Genomic DNA, 17452 nt, shown 5'->3' with positions numbered 1-17452 from the left:
TCTGTTACAATTACTTTGTTTACTCTAACTCTTGCCATTAATCAACCTTTTTAGCTAGTTAGCTAACTAGATATGTAGGTGGAAAGATTCTCTTCTGATGTTCACCCAAACAAGGAAACATAGAAGAGTCAAGGAAATCTATGTAGGGCAAAAAAAGCAGTATTCTGGGTTTCTTTGAGCTTATGTAGAGTTATTAAATTTAGAGATGGCAGCCAAATGACAGTAGAGGACACAATGCAAAATAAAATGAAAAGAAATTTAAAAAATATTGGTCTGTTTTAAATGACTCAGAAACTGCTTTTCCAGGGCTAGCTTACTGCAGCATATGCTGCTGCTCTGTAGCAGACCCATTCCCACGCTTGGCAGCCTCCAGGTGTTCTGTAGACACAGAAGAGCACAGCCCTGTGGAACCCTTGTCCTGAAGTGCCCAGCAGCCTCTTTAGCCTCTTTTCTACCCCTCTGGAGCCATCCTATCCATCCTGAAATTGCCTCAGGCTGGGCTGTCAGCAGAGGTGTGTGGGGCCAGGCAGCAGCAGGGCTTGCTGAGGGTCTCCAGAGCCAGGCAGGCTGGGATTCACCCAAAACAGATCAGTTCTGAGCCTGCAGAACAAGCCTCTGCATGCCGGGAACGTGCTTGATGTTAATGGTTCTTGACCTGAATCTCTTCAGTAGATTTTGTTTATCTTAAACTGACCTGGCAGAAATTGCCAGGAAAGGCATGTGAGACACTGCTATTGCTCACTGGAAGCACAGGCTAGCTCAGCAGCTGTGCAGCGTTGTTTGGGGCTAGTTTCTCTCTATGGACATTTCTATGTGGGCAGTTTGAGAGAGATCTCCAACCTCCGCCAAGGTTTGACTGATTGGCCCTTCAGAAACAGCAGACAGTTGCAACACTGGAATTTTACTGTGGATATTTCAACTCTCCCATCACCTTGCTGCCTCCCTCCTCTTGAGCTATCAGTTTTGTTTAGCCTCAGACTGAAAGTTACGTTTTTATTTTATAACCCTGCCATCCCATCAATCTGTGGGTTGGCTTTTGGTTTTTGGGTTTGTTTTGTTTTTTTTTTTCTTTTCTTCCTGTGTGTGTGTTTGCTTGAGAGAAATGTAACAGTATTATGGAGTTGCTTACAAAAGCAAAGTAGATGGGGAAATTGGTACAAGATTCTCTGCTCTCCTGACTACAGTGTCAAGATGTGAACTCTACTTGGTGGTAAAACCACCTGATGGTGGGATTGGAGATGGAGGGCTGAATACATGAAGTATCAGGGAGGAAAAAACTTGAGGTGCTCCCTGAAACTTCTGCAGAGATACAGAAAGACTGAAACTATCATATTGACAGTGCATGGCCTGACTCCCAGCAGCTTCAGTGAAAGAGGAGGCACGCCATGTGTGCATAGCAGTCTAATTGCATTTCTGTGCTGTTTGTGTGGGGGTATTAATAAGGGATTGAAAGGCAGAATCATTAGGATGTGCTTGGATAGATGATCTGGGGAAACCAGATTTGGGACGTCAGTGAGGTATGTGAAATGAACAAGTAAAGAACAAATGTTAATTGTACTTAATTAGGAATGTACTGAACCACCCAAATTTAATTGTTGGATGTCTGCAAACACTGATGACCATTAGTTTGCCCACAGTGACTTGTTTTGTTCCCTATGCCACCTTCTATTTTCAGGAAGGGAAAGGCTGAGTCCTTGGAGCTGGTATAAGTAGGTCAGATGCCATTAACAAACAGGTAGTTCTAAAATGACTTTGCTTAATTTGACATGTGGCTGAATCCTTGGCCCTACCTCCACACTGGCGGAGGATCTGGTGGCCTTTGTGCCTTCCACCCTCTGCTACAAGAAAATCATCTTACAGCAATCTAGTAATTGTAAAGGTACTTATGGGTGCACCAAAAATCCTACTGGCTATTCCCTTATTTTGGTGGGGTTGGGGAAATAGATTAGAGTAAATAAGAGTCAAACCATGTGGTTTTTTACATAACCTTAAAAAAATGCAGAGGAACTGTCACAGGTGTACATTGCAGCAGCACAGACTTCCAGGGAACTTGAAGCCAAAGGAAAAAGAGGAGTGAAACAGCATCTGATCTGCTTCAGCCTGAATAAGGAATATGCTCAACTATCTCATTCTGCATTTTCACTGGGAGCCAAAAGCCAATGCTTACTTGTGAACACATTCTTTCCTCCGAGTAGAGCTAAGTCCTTGTTTTCAGTCACTATTATGGAATTTATAATATTTTTTAATATTTTGTTTGCAAAATGCCGTTCGAATCAGATCTGGCACATCCATATGTTTACGTAAGCTTGACAAATACATGCTTTGTACTGAGTACAGTTTGCCCCAGTCTGTCCACAGGGTTACGCATTGACGAATTTATTCTGCAAGTATAAATTACTTCATTATGGATCTTAGTTGAATCAGAACCTTAAGCTTTCAAGTTTCAATATTGCTAGTTTCCAAATCACTTCCAATGAAATTTTTAAAAAATTAAAACAAGAAGCATTGTATTATTTATTTTGTCACGGATCAATCTTCAAACATAAGAGCTACAGCAGGATCCAGATGGTCAGGGATACTCTGCTTGGTATCATGCTTTTATTCTCACTTGCCTAGGTTGGGTTGCTTTTATTTTTTCCCAGTTTCTTTTTTTTACTTCTTGCTGCCTTCACAGGGATGGTCTCTTAGCTGTACTATGTGCAGTCCTACACTCAGCCTTAAGGAAAAACACTTCAGGGTCACGTAGATGGCGGGGTGTTTCTGCTTGATCTTTTGCTGCGTGTGGCCCAGCCCTAGGAAGCCAAGTGTGTGACAGGCTGCTCGTGGGGATGCACGACGTGAGCAAGGCCCCGCACGCTGGCAGCTCCGAGCCAGTGGGGAGCCCCAGCCCGTGGCCAGCAGCCTGCTCCTGCACTAGCAGGGGCTCCTGGCCAAAGGAAGGCTCCAGGTCAAGCTCTGTGTGTGCTGAGCAGTGATTATGAATGGAGTGCTATTACTGGATCAAGTACACCTTTTACAAAAATATACAAACTTTAGTTAGCATCCTCTTTCCTTTTGTGTGTACGCCTTTCAAAAAGCCTTTGCAGAAGGCTTTGAACAGGCATGTGAGGTAGGATTGTGCTCAGAAAAAAGTATTCAGTTAAAAAATAGAAAACAGAGGTTAAGAGGGAACAACCAGTTCTTGCAGCGTAGGGAGGTGATCAGTGAGGCTTTTCAGGAGCCGGTGCTGGGGTCTGTACTTGTCAACACGTTCAGAAATAACCTGGAAAAGGTGCCAAGGAGGTGACAGTGTTTGCTGATGACGACAAGTTGTTCAGATTTGTAAGGATGAGGGGCTGATTGCAATGAAATGCAGAACTCTATGAATCTGGGTATCTGTCTGAGTGAAAAAGTGGCAGGTGAAATTCACTGAAGATAAATGTGCTTGATATACTTAGGGAAAAAAAATAATCTTGCTTTCGTATGTAAAATACATGTTTAAAAGCTGTTGGCTGATCTTTTCTACTACAAAGAGGGATCTGAGTGCTGTGATAGATGGGTTTGTAAAAGTGAACATCACCATGAGCAGCTCAAAAAGAAAATCAACTGTTAGGAATTACCAGGAAAGAAACAAAGACCACAGTACAGAACACCACGATAACTCCACAAATCCATAAATTATCCATGTCTTTTATGCTACAAGCATTTCTGATCCTTTCATTTCTAAGGATGCAGCCAAACTGGGAGGTACACCAGGAATAGCATCAAAAAGGATCAAAGGAATTTCGGAGAATGAGAGGAATGTGTGAAGGATGAGTGAGGAGGGAGATCAAGACTCCTGCAGACTGAAAAAGAAATTACTTTGGAGATACAGGATAGAGACTTACAGACTTGTGAAAGAAACATGTCCGAGGCTCAGATGTGTATATCTTTTCCAATTCAAAAGGTAGGGCCATTAGATGAAGACAGCAGGAGCAGAATTTGGAGCTGGAAAAGAGATTTAGCTCCTCATGTAGTGGATAGCATAGCTGTGAACTCCTTGCCAGAAGATTTTGGGGATTTGAAAACTTTCTACAGTCTTGGAAGAGAAGTGTAGAAACAGTTTATATTGCAGGAAGTTCCTGAGCTGATAATAATTGGTGACTGGGGGAGTATTAGAAGGAAATATCTGAAGTTAATCCCACTCTTACTCATCCCCAACCATCTGCATATGGTCATTGTTGGGACAGGATATGGGGTAGATGGATCCTTGGTCTCACATCCATGCCTGTCAATATTTTCTCTTCCTGTTTTCCCTCTAATTAACTCCCCTCTCTCCTTGAAAATGTTTCCCTCCATTCTTTCTCATCCTTTCCTTGTTTTCTGCCTGGACTTTAGTCCCCCACTCCAGTCGGCGGAGAATTGCTCCCAGATCCCTACTTGAAGAGAAGTTGAAAACAATTCATCTTGAAAAAACACAGCCTCAGTGGGTCAACAGCTTGTCTGTCTCCTTTGCTAATCGCTGGAAAATGGAAAGGGTGAGAGTGGTGCTTCCAGCTTATCAGCAAGATGGGCAGTATGGAGGACTGTGTAAATAGGTTACTGAAGAGTTATTCCTTTCTAGAACCAAGAGGATTCAGACAGGACAGAAAAGGAAAAAAGGGGAATTTTGGCTTTCTGAGAAGTCAGGAGTTGTGAATACATGTATCTTGGAATATTATAGACATAAGGTTCTGTCTAGAAGTTGAGTGAGCTATTAGAACTGAGTTGTGCAAGGAAAATAGCTTACACTAGAGGGATCTGAACAATATCTTGGTCTTTATTTATAGGGAACATAAATTGGAAATAAAAAGAAATTGAGTGCAAGAGTGTACATTGTATGTATGTTTTGTGGACTTTCTCTTTAGGATTCTGACTGTTCAACCAAATTGCAAGGTCCTCTTCCTTGCAGTACTTCAGACTCTCAAAATCAAACACTTTTTTGCCCTGAAAGAAATTCTGGGTTCTTATGGAAATCTCACGGGATAATGCTATAGTTCCAGTCAACATCCTGCTTCTTTGTGCAGGACATGATTGTTGCTTTTGCACAGAGAAAGTGGAGGCTGAATCACAGTGGCTTCATGGGAGATGAGAGTGAGTACAGTTTAGTAAAGGAGGAAAGAGAAACAAGGAAGGAAGGTAGGTTTGGCTGAAATATGATGGTATTCTGTGTCATGAAGAATGCTGAGCAGTGTGAAGCAGAAAATTAAAGATCAAAAAGCAAAATATAATCTTCTGATAAGACAAGGTGAGAAAATTTCAGATGACCTCAGTATATGTGGACACCTGAAAAATGCTGTTAGGTTCTCTAGCGGCCAGAGCATCCAAGTCATGGCAAAGAAGTTGGAAGCAAAATGGGTTTTTTTGATGACCCTCAGTCTCAGTCATCTGCATTTTTTGTTGTGAGTAACTGGTGCTGCAGGGTGCTCAGGTGTGCAGTTATAGAAGTGGTTTTTTCCCTGTGGAAATCTGAGTGTGTGATGATGAAATACTGAAAGTTGGGGTAGGTTACATTGCTGTTGGCCTTGCTGCTTCTTTTGAGATAGCTCAGATCAATCAGCTTTCCAGGCACCAAACTGGAATAGTTAAGGGCAAGTCATAATGTTTGGAAAGGATGAGTATGAAAGGGAAACACCATCCAGTTATCTGGTTGCATATCAGTAATAGCAAGAAATGCAATGTGCAGCTATCAAATGCTTCCTTTTTTGATAGAGCCATGAAAGTACACAAGAAAGCTCTAAATGCCATCTACCCTACTCTTTCCTTAGATAACCCCCAGGAGAATGAGGTTTTGGAACATCAGGGACCTGATATTAAATAAACAAATAAATGAATAAACAATAAACAATATAAAATATATCTCGTTCCTACCACCTGTAGTTTTCCTCCTAGCTCCACCAATGCACATATTAGGGAAGGTGCTTGGGATGAGCTCCCAGCTGCATTTTTGCCAGTATTTTGACCTCTAACTGATTGATTTTGACCTAGAGCAGGAGCACCTGGACCATAGCTTCTTAGAATCATAGAATCACATGCATAGACAAAGCTGGCAGGGGACCAGCACATGTTCTCCTTCCCCCACCTCCATAAAGCACGTTTTACAAACTCTACATGCTCCCTGCTACTATTTTTCCTCTCTGTTTCCTGCCCCAGATTGACTCAATATTCCCAAGGACACGTGGCTACACCAGCCCTGTGCTATCAATCACACCGCACTGGACACTGAGGTGCAGAGCAGGTATGGCCCATGCCATTCAGATTTTTTTTTTGGCAACTTACAAATAAAAAACAATTCCTATGTATTCTTTACAATTCCAGGAATTTCCAGAGTTCCTGTCTTAATGTTAGTGTCATTGCCATTGCCTCTTAAAAGACATGAGTCAGCATAACTTGAATTTGTATTAACATTGCCCTCACGCTTCTAGGAATTGCTGCCCTATAAAAAGGATAGCTGCTGAGAAAAGTATGGTGGCTGCCAATAATCACTCAAAAAAATGGGCACTGCTGGTGACAGGATGGTTTCCTCTCCCTCCCAACAAATCTACCCCAGTGAATGAGAGTGTGAGTGAGGCTGCCAGGGGCTTTGTCAAGAGGAATGCTTGCTTAGAGGTTTGAATGAAATTCAAGTTACACGAGGTGATGATTGCAATGGCCTCTGGAATCACACAGGAGGGCTTGGGAGGGAGAAGCTGGGAAGACAAGGAGACAGAAGATGAGTATTTTTCCAACTAATCTGTCGATTGAGGCTCTTTCACTGGTATTTGTTGTTGCACTGCTTGAACTGAAAACTGCAGTACTGTCTTTGGCATGGGGAAGATGAGTCTGGATGGGCTAGATCTGGGGCTTTCAATCAGAACTGACTGTCATATGTGAGGTCAAACCATCCTATGAGTAACTGGACAAATTGTTTACCTCAGCTCCCATGCTCTGCTATAAATCACTAAGCAGCTTTTCTTCTGAGACCAGTAGTTTCATCGGCAGGGCTTCAGCTTGGAGCTGGTTTGTAGTGTGATTTCAGTGAAATACATCAAGATGACATGAAGTACACTCTTACCCTGGAAACTTTTCCCTGTTGATAGTTATAAATACACCATGCTATTGTGCTTGGCATGCTGCACGCTGATAGAAGTGAGGGCTCTGAAACTCATTAGGAGAGGGAACGGGCTGTGAAGCGGAGGGAGGACAGTGTGGAGCGAAGGCTGATCACCACAGCCCTGTCCAGAATAGGCCATGGGAGTTTTCTTATCTCGCTTTGGCAGGAGGTGCTGCTAGCTTCCTGTGCGAAATCACGAGCATATGCTGCTTTCCTCTTGTTGTTTGGCTTCCTCCGCTACACAAGACGGTTCCCAGCACTGTGATTATCTTTGCATCTTCAAACATGGCACACTCTGCTTCCTCAAGGGCTTGATGTATTCTCGAGTAGCAGGCTGGCTCCCCTCCCCCCAGCCATTTCTCCAGGGCCCCCACGGGTGCCAACTCCACACATCACAGACCTCTTTTAAAGCTGGACTTACTTCTGGTTGCATAACCCACGCCCAGCCTCTCCAAATCCGTGTAAATTCCTGCAACTCTGGGTGATGAGCAGGTCTGATAGCAGAACTCACCCTGCCACAGGCAGAGCCACTCTCACCCCTCTTCCCTGTGCTGTGCTTCTCTGGAAACCTTACAGAGAATTAGTGGCTCCTGTTTTTACAAAAGGATGGCCTTTTTCTCAGGCTCTTGACACAAAGGCCGATGCATGCCTGTGCGGGTGCACACCAGCAAATGTGCATGCCAGCACGCATGCAGGCATATGGGAAAAACTGCTTGGGGTGTGATTAACCCGAGTGCTCTGCTTCTACCAGCCCTCCACCAAGGCAGCAGAGTCTGATTACCTTACTTTGAGGTTGTGTAACTTCTATAAATGTAGGTTTGTACACATCTCTGTTAGTATTTCTTATGTGGGATCTCTACACGTGCAGAGTTGCACCTACAAAGGAGAAACATGAAAGGATCTGCAGGGACGCAGGTGAAAGAAATGCATAGAAATGTGCTGGCAGATATCAGCTTGTTTATCAATCCCTGTGCACGCTGTGTGCTCGTTCACTAACCCAGCAGTAACCCTGCCGTAAGATTTCCTGAAGATGCAAAGCACCAAGGCTCATCCCACAGCAAAACATTCCAGGAATTCATGTACTCTGGCAATATCTGGAGTAAGATTGAAATACCTAAAACGCAGTAGGATTTCCCTGCAAACACAGACAGTTCCTGCTAAAAATGCAATGCCCTTGTTATTTTACTGAGTGGGTACTTTGAAGAAATTGGTAATTTCCTTGAAATCAGAAAAATATGCAGCTGATGTTATGTGAGGACACAATCTATGAAACATCAATCGAGTTAACAGGAAAATGATTGCCTATTTTGGTTCCAGCCAGCATGTTTTTTTTGTGTTTTCATTCTTCTCTCTTTCTTTCCAAGCATCTGTGCTTAACACAAACATTTGGTTTGATGATTACATTTAAGTTCAGCGGAACCTTTTCGCTTTCTGTTACAAAATGCCAGTTGTTAGAAGCTGAGGTCAAGTTAAGAGGCAGGACTTTTGACTCATTTTTCCCTTCCCCATCTCTACCTGATGCTGTTGGCTTGGGCAGCATCTTTCACATGGCACCCCTGGCAGCAGAAAGAGGTGGGATGACGGAGTATTAACCTGAGTAGCCAGCTCAGGATAATGGACACAGCTCGTGTGATGTCCCTGAGCTATTTTAGTGTATTTGAGGTTAAAGTGAAGGGATTTGGCAGCTGATGAGAGGAAGCATCTGGTTCTGCATCCAAAGGGATGAGTCTGAGTCTTGTCCTGGACTCTCTCTGGCAGCCGTGCTGTAACTGATCCGTAAACGTTTGCTGATCCAGCAGTCGGTGGAGCTGAAGTTGTGTGTACAACAGTACTCACACCTCCAGCTGTGTGCTCTTGGATGCAGCATTCCCAGCTTGATTGTGACTCTTTTTTTATTAAAACCATGGACAACAGCTATGAAGAGTATTCTATTTTCTACTCTAATTGCATTAACGCGGTAACTGCCAGTTCAGACATAGAATGGAATGTGATGTCAGTAGAGTTCACATATGTGCCTCCAGGGCTAATCTAGTACTTTACATGTGTTTTTCTTGTTATTGTGATGTTATTGTAGTTATGATGGTGGTTTGCATTCTGGTGTTATGAGTAATCAGCATCTCATTGTGCTAAGCATCAACAAAGGCATAGCACTGTCCTCATCCCTAAGACATGGCAAACTAATACATACAGTCTTTTTAAGGAATTGTGAGGAAGAGTATAATAATAGCAACTGAGTCTGGAGGCTCCAGAGCTGTAAGAAAGGAAATTAGAGATGCTTTTCAGAGATGCACAAGCAGCTTATGAATATGCATTATGCCTTCCTTGTGTCCTTTACCAAAATATGTGTAAGGACTTCTATGGTAAAGAGTACAAAATTTCAGCACTGTAAAAATAAACATAAATACATTCTGTGGGGATAGGAATAAAATAAATTAGGAGGCACGTTCTAATATGCATGAAGCGGGATTTTGGTGTCTCTGTTTTCCTGTACAGATTGCATCCAGTCACAAATGTGCTTTTGATGCTGCCTGTTTGTGTGTCTGGAATCAGAAATTGAGTTTTGATATCTTCTATGGTACGAAAATGTTACCAGCTTAGCCAAATTATCATGCCTTCTGTGTTTTATTCTGGTTACAGAATAAGACTTCTTAAAGCTTTAAATGTGCAAAGTAAATGGCTTCTACCTTTCTGAATAATTTTAACCATTTTTCCCCATCTGAGTGCAAGAGGTGCCCTTATTAATGCACCTGTCTTTCATTTACCCTGGCCTCAAACACAATGTATTAGAAGTTGGCTTTTAAACCAGAGTCTGATAGATGTGGTTGTGTAGATAGGGCTTTCCTGCCAGGCTCTTGCTCCCTGTCCTCTCTCCATGCATGAATTGCCATTGCTTTTTTCTGGGTTTTTTGTTTTTTTTTTTTTTGTCTTTTCAACATGCTGATCCTTTCAGTGCATATTTGGGCAGTCCACGTTAGTTTCCATGTCATTATTTCTTTAAGCTGTAATATCTGCTAAGTCATTGGCCAGTTGGACGCAAAGCTGCACAATTAAAAACAGGCTGGTGTAAAGCTGGTGCACCATTGGTACTCTAAGCAACACAAAGTTTACTGTGCAAAGCAAACTGCACAGTTTAAATGAAGGGAAATGAACCTCATTCTTTGGTCAGGATTGCATCATATTCTGTTTTTCAGTCACTGGGCTTTCAAGTTCATTTCTCCAAACAACTGTTATACAAGTCAGAAGTATTTGATTACAGATAGGACAGCCATTATCTTTCAAATCCAAGGAACACAGTGTATTTGAAAGAACAACTTCAAACTGAAGGGTTAATCTTTGCCAATGATGCTGGAATTGAACGAGCAAAACCTAAATTCTGGATGAAAAACTGAGCTAGATATTCTCGAAGAAGAACAGGATCAGGCAGCCCTTAAGAAGCATTCCAACGTGTTTATCCGTGTGTACCGAATCAGACTTTAAGAAACAGATTATCTCTACCATGACCACACCTGAATGTTCTGATTACAAGCCAATTTGTTGCATAAGGCAAAAACATTTTATCTCTGGGACTTTCATTCATTAAGATGTATTTGATTTTCCTCCAGATGAATTATCATTTAAATCCCTTTTTCATTTGAGTATAATTCTATTTAACTTCATTTTGTTCGTTTGCAGGATTATGCTTGTTTTTACTGTGTGTCTTGTAATCATTGAGCCTCATTATTAATATCTTGCTGTTTTGTAAACTGAACTAAATAAATATTGAGAAATTAAAACTGGCATAATCTTTTGTTAAAGCAGAAACAACCTGCACAGAGCAAAAGACCATCCAATGCATTATGGAATGCATCTTGAAACCAATATAATTTGTCTTGAGTTAAAGGCTAAAAATAGTATGAACTCGTGTTTTGGTCATGTCTGAAAACAGGAGCATTGGAAATGGGATGTTGGTCTTGTACAGCTCTATGTTTAGGCTCTGACTGTAAATTCTGGCCTCACAGTTTGCAGTGGCTTAAATATGAACATTTACTCCAGAGAGCTAACATTCGAGGAGCGGATGTGGAACTGAATCCAGTTATCAGGCTCCAAACCTCAAGATGTAATGAAAAGCAATTATACTTTCCTGGTTGTCACAGCACCTGCAGTTTTCCTGACTGATCACTGTTTTCAAAACAATTGTTTTGTCTTATGTGTTGAATTTCTATCAAATTTCTACCACCAAATCAATAACATTTCAATTTTTCTTGTCTTTAGGCATGGATTTTGCTTTTATACGGAAGGATCTTTCATCCTGAAAGCTGGCAGCCACGTAGGAAACAGGATCCAGAGCATCACTGAGAGAACAGCTGTAATAGAGGGCAAAAATAAGGTATGATTCCTAGGAGCAGATAACCTTTCTGTGTGACAGCATGTGTTGAAAAGGCACTGTAAGATGCTGTCAAGGTAACAGAGAAGAAGCCAGCATTTTTATATTGTTTGGATTTGAGGACCTGCATACATGCAGATAAGTTTCATACTTGGTATTTATCTGCTGAGAGTATTTTTTTTCTGGTGGCTGTCATGTAAAGGTAAGTGACATGCCAAGAGAATGTATCAGTGGGATTCTCTATATCTGCTCTCTTATTCGTGGTCTGAACTATCTTGGGGTACCTCAGAAGCATGGGGCAGGGTTCCAGGCCATCTTTGCCTCATTTTGTGCCATTGCACAATTTTGTGGTTTTTATTCCTATGAGAAATTAAACTATTTACACTCATTAGCCAGCTTATTCACAGATGTGGTCCTAGTTGATTAGATGGTGATGTCTTTTTTGGAATAAATCCTAAAAAGCCAAAAGAATCCAGATTATGGAAGCAAAGTTTTAGAGAAGTCTCAGTCACAGACAGCAAGATGGGATTTATCTCAGCAGTGTTAGCCATCTGAATTTAGGTGTTAGTTGAAGTGTCCCTTCATGGGTCATGGGGACATGCGGGTGACTCTGAAGGGTGTGTGGGCCTGTAGTCCACTGGTGTCTAATGTGGAAAAGAAAGCCCATGAGATTAACTTGCCAAGGGCTAAGGGAGCTCGTCCATCAGTTAAAGCCTCAAATCAGGGGAACCCTAGATCAACTGCACTTCCCTGGGATAGACATGAGACTTATTTGGTGTGGTTGGGTGGCCTGTGCTACAGAGCAGCTCAGGCATCATAACACTGTCAGAGTCTGTTTTCACAGGCTAGTTTTGTTTGTGGCTGTAATAGCTAAAGAGATTATAAATTTTAAAGCCTATCTTACTCTAGGCCTTCAATTTTTAATGACACCAAAATGTCTTTTGTAATTCTAAGGGCACTGGGGTTAAAGGTCTCTTTTCTATGATGGCTGCCTTCAGTTTCCTGCACATGAAAATGGGTATAAACTGTAGTTATTCTCATGTCAAGGCCCTTTCACACACCGCAGCATAAATAGGGTTTTACGTGCAGCCAAGAATCAGATCTGGGACTGCATTTTGTCCGGCTGTTTTATTATTTAGAAAGTATCACAGGTGTCCATGGCAGCATTCCAGCGCGTGGGAACAGGCTGGATCCCAGGGAGGCATTTGCTCTATTTAGCTCTACGTGCCTAAAGATCAAGGCAAAGATGGGAGCAAACAGTTTCCTAGGGTACTCTATCATAGGAAAGCACATGAAAAATGAAGCGTAAGGAGGGATTTGAAGGAGGAAAGGGAAACAATTTCAGGCACAGGAAGACACAGTCTATTCCACAGGGGGAATGATGAACAAGATGATAAGAATCAATTATTTTCCAGCAGTCATATAGCCGTGCTATGGGTGCAGTCCTGCCTGTTCACAGGGTGCAGAAGGAGCTGTCTAATGACCAGATCTCATTCTCCTTGTGTACCATGCATTTTGGAGACAGCAGAAGAGGAGTGGCTAAAATATCAAAGCAACTTCCAGTCAACAGCAAATAAATTCCTCCCTGGAGGAAGATGCTAATAATGGGTCCTTGCGGTAGAACTGCAAGTCTTTGGCAAGCAGCCCTTTTTAAAAATGTGCCCAGAAATGAACCAAGGAATGGTCCTTGCACGGAAGGATTTGCACTGAAATTTATTGATCCTCCCTTGTATTCTTTGTCTTTTTGCTCTGTAGTTCAACTAAAACAGGTCTACCTTTCTTTGCTTTACTCCTCCTGGTCCCTATGGGGAGGGGGAGGTTAGTGAAACAATCTCTGTACTCAGCTTTTTCACAGCTTTTCTAAAGTTTCTCTATTTCTGCTGCTCTTCCGTAGCTTTCCAAGCACAGCTGTACTGCTTTTGTAAGTAAAAAATGCTCCCTAAGCCCAGGCTCCTGGCCAAGCTGAGAGCTGCACGATTAGTGCACACACAGCTGCTCTAGAGCATCCAGGATTATTCTTTTAAATCCATGGGAGTCTATGGCTTTTCACTCTTCGCAGCCCAAGACTCACCCTCGGCGCCCCTGAGCAAACTCAAAGAGCCAGCGCAGCCAGAGCCCTTGCCCATCTGCAGGGATATTGTCAGAGTGCTAATAGCACTGAGCTCACTGAATGCAGCACTTCCATCACAAGTGTCTGCCTCTGACCGACTGCTACTGTGAGCAGTTCTGCTCCTGCAAGCAGCTGTGAGCTCTCTGAGGCACCTCCACAGCGGTGGTGCCCTGCTAAATAAACAGCGTCTACTCCACTTCCACATCCCAACACTACAAGAGTGGTAAAAACAATCTCAGAGCTCAATGGAAACAACAAAGATGCAGTACAAAGAGGTAGGAAATTAATGAAGAAACTCAGAAAGTTTCACGTTTGGGTTAGCATGAAAGGAGAAATGTGTGTGGTCACAGGATGAGATTATTATAAGCAAGGGAAGAGATGAACAAGGAATGATCAACAGGTTTCTTTAGCAATGAAGGTAGCTGTTTTTACCTTCCTAAGGACATTGTGCCAGTTCCACATGTTTCCTGTATGTGCAACATCTAAGTGCTTCTAGTTTGGCTCTTTGCTGTGGTAGATTGTTTGTTTGTCTGTGGTTATCAAGGTAGCCACAAGTATATTTTAAAGTTAGCAAAACCTCAAACCCTGTGCCTGTGCAGTTAAAGTAGTGCAGGAAGCCTGCACTACATGATTCTTTGGTGACAGAGAAACTGTGACAACAGTGTTTTAGTAACATTTCCGCTAAAGCCTCTCCAAGCAGACATTGAGAAACTCGAGTGGTACAATGGAAGAACTTCGTAACATAAGCCATAATACTTAATCATAAGGCAGCTCTTGAAGTGATTTGATTCCCCCTCCCAATGTTTTGATTCTCGTTTTGTTGGACATTTCAGTGACTTCCTACAAAGCTGCGCTATTCTTAGGCCTGTCGTGTAAACAGCTAACAGACACTCTGCTGTCACTCAGCTGACTAGCATCCGTCAGTGCTCCCCTTAAAGCTGACTGCTGTGTCTGACTGAGGGCTAACACTGATTACTGTTCTTTGCATGGTCAGTGTTCATTAGAGTGTCAGTCAGTGAATGACCTGCTATAATAAGGTACAGAGAGCTGGTGTGTTCATTGTGCCCCGAATACAACTGGTAGTGGTGCACGCATTCAGTGTGCTCTGTCCTGCATGTGCAGGCTCACACTGGCTTATCAACAGCCTTGAAGGCACTTGGTACTCCTGGCACAGGGGTACAAGGGGCAGGGTTCTGTAGGAGAAGTCAGCAAGGGTCCCGGGTGTGGAGCATGTGCAGAGGACCACTAAGAAGGCAAGTTGAGATGAGGGAAAGCAAAAAGTGTGGGCCAAGAAGAAAGGATTATAAATCCAAGGGAAGGAGACAGTAGATATGAGGGCAGTTGAGTACAAGGAAAAGTTGGAGAGAGTGAGACAAAACCCTTTGTTTTTTGGTAACTAACCTACTGAGAACCTGAAGTGGAACAGAATGTTCCTGACTGCCTCATGCCTCTGCTGCCAGCGTATGTTGGGAGTACCATATATCAATAGCAAGTACCACAAAAGCTGGGTCTGTGTCACAGGGTATGCCTCCAGGTATGGTGTGTAAAGGGTAGTAATGCATGGAAGTGGAGCTTACCATGCATATATGTGTGTGTCTGTGCGTGTGTAAAAGCATATATATGTATGTATATATGTATGTGTATATATATATATATACACACGACTTCTTTTTTCTCTGCACGAATACCTAGCTGACACAGGTTTTTAGTGGATCCAACACTTGTGAATGACAAAGCCACTTGACTTCATGGAAAAAGGAAGGTAATGGCCCTGTATCATGATTCTGGAAGGCAAAATTTAGACTCACCAGTTTGGCTTGCAAAGATGGGTCAGCCTGACTGGTGATAGTATTAAAAAGTGTAACTCTCCAAAGTGGAGTGCTAAATAGTCAGAAGAGCCAATCCTTCCTGGACAGGACTGATAAGTGTAATCACACAAAATAAAAGGGTTCCATCTTTGCTGCATCTTCTATGCCAAGCCCTAAACATCTACCTCTCTTCTGAGTTCCCATCTTACTGATGAGAGGGAGAAGCATGTGCTGTGTCTGCTCTCAGTCCTGACACATGCCAGCTGTCTGGCCAGTACATCTGTGCAGACTGGCCATCTGGAACCCAAAGAGGAAGAGAAAGCTGTTTAGCTCACTACAGCAGCATTTTGATCTTTCTCCTCCACCAAACAGCTGGTTTTCATTAAATGTGTGAGATCTCATGAGCTTTGAGTTGTCAGTAAGTCTTGGATGAAACTGGACAATAGATTCAGAAATTACTGAGCATGTGGGGGTGGAGACGATACTGGCAGACAGATGGACAGGCTGGCAGACAGATGAACATAAGGACGGTATGATCTTCCTCAGAACCCAGGCTAAAGATAGCAGTGGGAGCCCCACTTTCCTCTCTTCAGCACATTGTAACTTCTCCTGGAGCCTGCCCGAGTGCTACTAGAATTGCTGTCAACGCTTTCAAGTGAATCTTTGGGAGGTACCAGCAAAGCCAAGCCCTTGATGAGATTAAAACCAGCAGAACTTGGGGCTTGCTGCTGCTGAGCTGCAGGACAGCACGGGTTGCAGAGAGAAAACACAGCTCTGCTTGATATACAGCAACAACTCATAGAGATTTTTCTGCCTGGCCCCAGGGGGAAAGTGGGTGCTGTCCCATCCACTCGTGCCCTCCTGTTGAGGGTATTTTGGTGTTTCTCCCATGCTGGTTCTGAAGGTGAAACCTGTTGACCAGATGTTTTGCACTGATGCTCCTTGCCAACAGGTGAGGCACGCAGACCGTATGTCTTTGGCACAAGCAGACCAATCCAGCAGTGCCCTACCAATGTTTAGAAATGGATCTTCCTAAATGATATTCCTTTAGACAAAGATAATGCCAAGGGCATAAAGACTGCATATTTTCATTTATTTCCTTCCTTTTTTTTAATCAATAGTTCTTAAAAGCATACGTAGAAGGGAATTGGCGATAACTGACGGACTTGCACTAACCTGCTCTTTGTTGAAATGGTTATTTTGCTTTTTAAATACGTGGGCTGTTTCAAGAAGTCAGGGCAGCAATCTCTGAACAGAGCGAGTTCATGTCAGCGTCTTAAGAGGCCTTCTGGGAGTCACATAAGAGCCAGGTTGCCAAACATTTTCTGAAAACTTATTTTCCTTCTCTGCCATCAGCTGGAGCACTGGGAATCCTCTATCTCAGCTACTTTGAGAAGAGAGAAACTCAAGCAGACCCTCCAGGGGAAAGACCAGCCCATTGTGGCTCCAACAGCAATGATCTTGTCAGCTGCTTTGTATTCTCTTTGCCTCCACAGTCTTTTCCTCATCAGTTTCCACCACAAACAAATCTGAGAATTCCTCTTCCATCTCTTAGGATTTCTGCCTTATGCCTTTTTAATTTGCCCAGCAAAGCAGCAGCAGTATGGGACTTACTTCCCAAGCCCCTGGCTTTGAGATGAGACTGTAACATGGTGCTTCAGCAGAGATGATGGGAATGAAAAAAAAGGCATAAAAGGCCAAAACTTTGGTGGTAAATAGAGTTTTTGGAGAGATGATGCTAAAGATATTGACCATGCCACCGTGCCAGGAGGGATTTGCCTGCTCTGTCTGATCATGCCAACTCAATTTACACTTTCTCTATATAACGTAGCTGCAAATCCAGGGACTGAAACTCCCTGCGGTGATGCCAGATGATACAAGATTGCAAAAACTTTTGCTTGTTTTGCAGTAACAGCTGTACAGAGGGACTATGCTGCACAAGCTGATCTCAAACAGCCATGGTTTCTCCATAAACAATATGCCAGACTTAGTTTTATACACACTGCTTCTCTGGTGGGTTTTGGCTGGCATCCACAATGAAAAACACAGACTGCACCACTGGAGGGCTCACAAACTATTTA

General features: G+C 42.9%; 1 protein-coding gene across 1 annotated transcript in view; it reads left to right on the top strand.

Annotated features, from left to right (window-relative positions):
- FLT1 (fms related receptor tyrosine kinase 1) overlaps positions 1-17452 on the top strand; it is a 107672-nt gene that overhangs the window by 39989 nt on the left and 50231 nt on the right. Inside the window, exon 11 of the mRNA XM_005482491.4 lies at positions 11342-11456. Coding sequence (XP_005482548.2) covers positions 11342-11456 — 115 coding nt within the window. The remainder of the gene's footprint in view (positions 1-11341; positions 11457-17452) is intronic.

Source organism: Zonotrichia albicollis, chromosome 2 (assembly GCF_047830755.1).
Source record: "Zonotrichia albicollis isolate bZonAlb1 chromosome 2, bZonAlb1.hap1, whole genome shotgun sequence".
NCBI lineage: Eukaryota > Metazoa > Chordata > Aves > Passeriformes > Passerellidae > Zonotrichia > Zonotrichia albicollis.
This window is presented reverse-complemented; position numbering and strand designations above follow the sequence as displayed.